This window comes from Terrapene carolina, unplaced genomic scaffold (assembly GCF_002925995.2).
Source record: "Terrapene carolina triunguis isolate 2854851 unplaced genomic scaffold, T_m_triunguis-2.0 Scaffold95, whole genome shotgun sequence".
Classification (NCBI taxonomy): Eukaryota; Metazoa; Chordata; order Testudines; family Emydidae; genus Terrapene; species Terrapene triunguis.
This window is the reverse complement of record NW_020664446.1, coordinates 49481170-49487487: the sequence shown is the minus strand read 5'-3', so window position 1 is coordinate 49487487 and position 6318 is coordinate 49481170. Positions and strand designations below refer to the sequence as shown.

The following is a 6318-nucleotide window of genomic DNA, read 5'->3' as shown; positions in this document are numbered from 1 at the left end:
TATGCTGTCAAGAGCATATGTTCCACTTGTTGACACACAACCAGAAGGTATGGAACAAGCAGTAACAGTACATGTGAACATGATAAAATCATCCTGTGCCTTATTGCCCGGGAGCTGGAAAGGTAGACTGCTAAGGATAAAACACTGCAAGCCATAACACAAACTATAGGTAATTGATGAAGAAATAACACTTCCCACCTGCATTTTCCTAAGCACTCACAGAAGTTTAAAAAATAATAATTTCCACAGTGACGAGAAGAAATATTGGAAAGAATACATGATGGGCACTTTGCTGTGATGAAGCAAAAAAGAAGTGCTGGAGAAGTAGTATTTTGGCCATAGTTGAACAGTGAGTAACTGTAGAATTTGTCTGAGGTACTGAGATGCACAATGGAAAGAACTTACAATACCAAATGAACAATCCACAGTTCTATGGGATAAAGTCCAAAGGAATTTGTTTGCCCTGGGAAAATGTGACCATCTGATCATACAGTGGTGACCCTTGAGGACATCACATTTCTAATTACGACCAGGTACAGTAAATCTATGTTTGCATGTCATGAATCCAAGGACTGTGACAATGGACTACAGCTCAAGAAAAGGGAATTGTAGGACATTAGTAAAACATGAATTTCAACATATGACATGTGACTCATATATACCAAAAAGCTAACAAATAAACAGAATGTGGAGACTGTATAAAAATAACTTGCTCAAAACAGTAATCATTGCAAGTAAAAATCCATATTTAGCACCCCACATCTACAGAGCTGCCATGTGAGAAATCACCAGCAAAACTTCTATAAAACGGATGTACACACATATTCAATGATCAGGCATGAGATATAACCAAAGGATGATAAATAATTCCTGTGATCTGGGCGAAGAGATAGCTAAAACAGATACAAAATTATAACAGAGGCACATAACATTTACCACAGTTAAAAAAACAACAACAACTAAGACTCTGGTAGAATATGATGAGATGGACAGGAACCAGAACAAGCTACACTGATTAAAGAAATATAACCTCATTCATATTCACTGATCAGAGAAAGTGGAAACATTTTACAAAGAAATAACAAACATCTGCTAACAGTAATTGAGAATGCAACTGAGAAAGAAAATAAACAGATATCCAAGAAAAACAAAAACTTAATGAATTGATCCTGTTTCTGAATATGTGACAGAGAATGAACAGTCAGCTAAAGACATGAATGTGCCTAAACACACTTTGCAGTAGATCTGTAAGACTGTTAAAACATACAAAAAACTAATTGAAAGCTGTTGATACTGTAATAACTACATAAAAGATGTTCTTAAGTTAAATCATTGTACTGGTTTGAATTTTTTCAGTGAGGAATCAGAGGAATGGTGGACAAGGAAGAGTCAAGTTTTCAAACATCTTGTAGGTCACACTGTTGCCACACTTCCTGTTCACTCTCAGAGATCCTCTCTCATGCACACAAACAAGCAACTGCAGAGAGTGAGGCAGAGAAAACAGCCAGGCAAGATTGCAGCAGCATCAGTTCTAAGTTTACTCTGTAAATTACTTCTTGCTAGTTGAATAAATAAATTACCCAAGCACCTGCCTCAATCAGTTTTTAAATACAATGATTATCATCTGATCGCTGTTCAGTGGTATATACCTAAATGCTCTGATCTCCTAGATCAGTCTATATTCTTGGTGGACAGGTGTCTACCTCGCAAAAACTACTGCCATATCTGGCACCCTTGCTGGCAATTTCAGCAAAGCAGCTAAACACAGAATGGGACATGAAGACAAACTACCCTCTCTTTTTATGAGGTAGCCCCTCCGGGGCAAAGGTTAGACAAATTGACAATACTGTGTCTGTGCTTTACATGTTCAATGGATAAAAGAAAAATTCCATACTTCAGGGATGTTAACCAAGCATATTTCACCCCATGGGGGTGAGGGGAGATTTCTATGTAAAGTGTGGGGAGAAGGCTTCTATAACCCCCAACAAAGATTTTTGCAGGCAACAGAAGAGAGCTGACAAGTCTCCCTCAAGAGCACACGGAGAAGCTATGCTGTTGCAGTTATGGGGGCTGGGAAAGTTACAGGAGATGGGGCTCCTCCACCACTCAAATTCTGGGGTGCATCTATAAACTGAATAGACGACGACACTTTCAGGGTTCACTCATGGGTAGGTGTAATTATTCATGCCTCCAAATGATCCACCTAGAAGTAGCCTTCATGAGATACCAGAGATAAGACAGGCATTGCTTTGCCCGCATGGAAGTTAGCTCTGAGCTTTAATGTAACAAGGTGTTCAGAATATTATTTGAGTGAGAGGTAACACACTAGCGTCCACTTGCAATGATTGTATAAAAACTAAAGATAATTCTGTACTCTCACCAAAGTTTGCCAAGTAAGTGAATGTTTTCGTTCGTTTACAAACATACATGCCAAAAGGATAAACCTGTAAATAATACCATCCAGATCATTCACATTTAATCTTACCCTTGTTTTGGCATCGATTTTAGCTCCTCGATCAAGTAAGAGTTTGACCATATTAGCATTTCCTCTCTTCGATGCAACATGTAATGGAGTGATATCATTCTGTAGGAGATAAAGCATATAAAGTAAACTTTCAGATGATTCTCCTTTATTAGCTAAGCATTGCAATTCATTCATAGAATGGACTAAGATTACTTTACAACCACTGCAGAGACAAATACAGCTTTGTTTCCCTAGGAGGTTAGAAGACTAGAAAGACTATGTATTCATCTACACAGGTGAACCACTATACTAAAGACCCATACTCCACAAAGCTTTTCTGAGCTTCACTTGGCAAAGAAATGATCATAAGACAAAACAGATTGCTAGCAATCTGCCCTATTTCAAAAGCAACAATGTGCTCGTAAACATTCATTACTGAACATTGTCTGTAAATTCTACAGACATCTAGGGTTCGACAAGGTACAACACAATAGCAATCACCTCTAACCAACCTGTTCTGGTAAATACTGTGATAGTTACACTGTAAAGTAAATATTTGTATGCATTTTAATTTTTGTTCCTGAATTCATGTTTAGCAGCACAATAGTATGCTGCTTTGCTACGCATTGAGAACAATTATATAACACATTCACAGACACTTTTAAACTACATGCAGCTCAGATGTTTCTTTGTGCTTTGGTGGGTTCTCTATATCATGGTCTATGAAGTTCACATAGTGTGTATATGTATCAGATATAGGGCTATGATTTTGTCATGTTAATAAATTTCATTGTAGAGGTGCGAGGAAAAATGATAAGTCAGGGAAAGAGAGATAGCAGGGGTTTGACAGGAGGTGGGGGTGGGTAGGAGTCAGACAGCAAGCCTGCCTCACACTCAACCTGCAGCGGCAGCTCCACCTCGCAGGTCCCTGCTCCAGGTGTTGTGAAATGGCCCATGTAGTCAGAGTGCCAATCACATTTGGGGCATCTCCCTCTCTCCATAGACAGAGACCGGGCCAGGTCACAACACCTGGAGTATGGACTTGAGCCCAGACCCCCTATGGGGGTCATGGACTTTATTTAAACTCCCAATTACTGTGAACACTGTGATCTCTGTGCCACAATCATAGCCTTAATCATATACAGTCAAGTGAACATAAAGAGATTTAAATCGAAAATGTAGCCTCAATACTAAGATGAATATAATTTTAAAGAATATGATCATCTCTGTTCTGGGGATAGTAATAACAGCTGGCTGTATAAAACCAACTTCCTGATGATTGAGCAAGAACAGTTAAGTTGTACTGAGAGCATCTGTCCTATGGCTTTATGCATCAAAGATGCACTCAATGCATTGAATAGCTACAGTATGATAGATTTGCACAACCCAGCCAATAGACTGTTCAGTATGTGTTTTTTCAAAATAGCAGGTGAGTGGAATGACTAGAACACCAGCACAAAAACCAATATTTACAGAATGTGGCAAGCTAACTTGTACTTGATTAGTATGTTGAGCACCTACATCAGCATGCTATGCCTTTGACTTACATAATGCTTCACTGTTAACCTATACCTTGGCTACTTTGTACCAGAAAGATCATATTAACATTATCACACAGCTATATTGCATTTTCGCAAGCAGACAAAAACATAGCTGTTCTATACATGCTGTACAGTATTATAGATCATTAGAGCATCAAGTCAATTAACCTGCCAGGGCAGAATACAGCCCCCAAGATAAGGATGTCTCAGATATTAAATCAATAGTACACTTTGCCTTAGCCAGAAGGCCTAAAAGTAAGCATATACAGTACAATACCCAGGAAATAAATATCTATATTTAAATCAGCTAATTATTATAAGATGCACTCAAACTCAAAATAATTATTCTGTTATTTATTGCTCATATATAGTGCCATAGACGTACATGGTGCTTTATAAAACAGACAAAGATTGAGTCTCTGTCTCAGTAAGTTTAGAATATACGAGCCTGAGTCTGCAAACACTTAGTACTGGGACTAATCCTTATTGCTGGGCATAGTCTCATTGGGCTGAGTCCTCAGATGTGCTGGGACAGTACTTGGAGTCCATGAAATGGAGAAGGCAAAGGTATGCTTCCTGTCCAGCCCCCCAATCCTGGTTCAGCCACTGTAACTTAGAGCAGCCTCAAGACATTTCTAAATTGCACCAGGTTTTAACAATCCTCTGAGGCCACTATGCCAGCAGGGATCACTGGAGTGCAGCATGCTCTGACATACTTCATCCAGCCCCCAACATGCCCTCCATTTCAGCCAAGAATTCCCTCATGCTGAGGGAATCCTTAACCGCCCATTTAGGACAGTATTAAGTACCCTTTGTGGTGCTGGAGCAATCCAAAGGGGAATTAGTGGGGTCAAGTATCTAATCCATTGGCTTCCATGGTACTATACCTGGTAGTAAGTGCTATATTTGGTACTGTTGGCAAGATTGGGCTCAGCGTTAAGATGAGATCACCCCAGGAAGACATATGGGATGGGGGGAAGGAAGAGTGAAGACTTAGATGATATAACTGTGTGGTCACTTGTGAAGCTAATGCATGCAACTTCAGGGTTACATTTTAAAATAATTAATTCCATTTATTTTGGAGCTGGGTGTTGAAGACAGTGGATATAATGGGTGAATACATCACAGTAGCCAACCACTGGAGGGAACTGTTAGCCTTCAGGGGGGAAAGCTGCCTGGCAGAGAAGACAAAGGAAAGTGTAGGAATCATTAAGATATTCTTCCTCCTTTCCTCCTCTTCCCAAGAGGAAAGATATCAGTGACGCTAAAGGGACATAAAAAAAAGAGACCTCCATCTTCCCGTTAAAACTAGTACTTGAGTCTATCAGGCCTGAAGAGAAAACATCCTTCACCTGTCCAGTGAAAGTATAATACAGGTAATGTGAGGCAATATAAAACCTTTCCCACCTGCTGTGATGAGTGTACTGCCAAGTCAAGAGAAGGAATCTCAATACCCTCCACCCACTCCAAGTGCTGTTAGGACAAAACAATTAACTATACTCATAACATGATTGAATTGGAAGAGAAAACACCTTCTTTATGTATGTGTGAAGAAATGGGGAGGGTATATAAAAAGGCAGAAAAAACTAAAAATTAAGGGTATGAATCTCATTTACCGCAAAGCTGCTTTACACCATTCTGGGCAATGGCCTGTAGGTGAGTGTAAATGTAACATGCCCAATTTAAGGCCCAGGTATAGTGCCAAAATAGTGAAAAACATACTTAGTGTATCTGAGAATCAGGCTCTACAAGAGAGTCTGGGGGACCTGTGAAAACAAAGATAAAACAATAAATATACAATCTTTTCTCTTTATGGTAAATTATAACTATATTACATGACATAGAAGAAAATACTGCATTTATTTCTGATTCTGTTATCAAACTCATGGCAGAGCCCTTTGTATTGACAAAATGATCATGATTAACTCAAAAATAAAAAATATTTTTTATAAACCATATAGTTACATTGAGTCCAATCTTGCACCATCTTTGCCAAACTCCTATTGACTCAAATGGTGCAGGATCACATCTAAAATGCATATATGAGAGCTGTGACATAACACAGGTTACTTTCACTCTGAAATATTTATGCATATATACCATTTGTTTGCAATAATAGAAAAAGACCATGCTATTAGTCAAAAGTGCATCTAGGTCAAATGACTCAAATTCCTGACCAACAGCATAGTCAATTTTAAAAAGATGATGTTGCACAGCTGCACTCAAGATAGTGAGGTGAGCAAAACCTAAAGAAACTAAGTGGTCTTGTCAAGGCTGGATCCCCACTTTGAACTTTAGGGTTCAAATGTAGGG

At 38.9% G+C, this 6318-nt stretch overlaps 1 protein-coding gene across 2 annotated transcripts in view; it reads right to left on the bottom strand.

The window, feature by feature from the left end:
• ANK3 (ankyrin 3) overlaps positions 1-6318 on the bottom strand; it is a 387324-nt gene that overhangs the window by 174041 nt on the left and 206965 nt on the right. For both annotated transcript variants that reach the window (XM_026651166.2, XM_026651165.1), the window contains one exon: positions 2486-2584. In XM_026651166.2, the coding sequence (XP_026506951.1) occupies positions 2486-2584 (99 nt within the window). The remainder of the gene's footprint in view (positions 1-2485; positions 2585-6318) is intronic.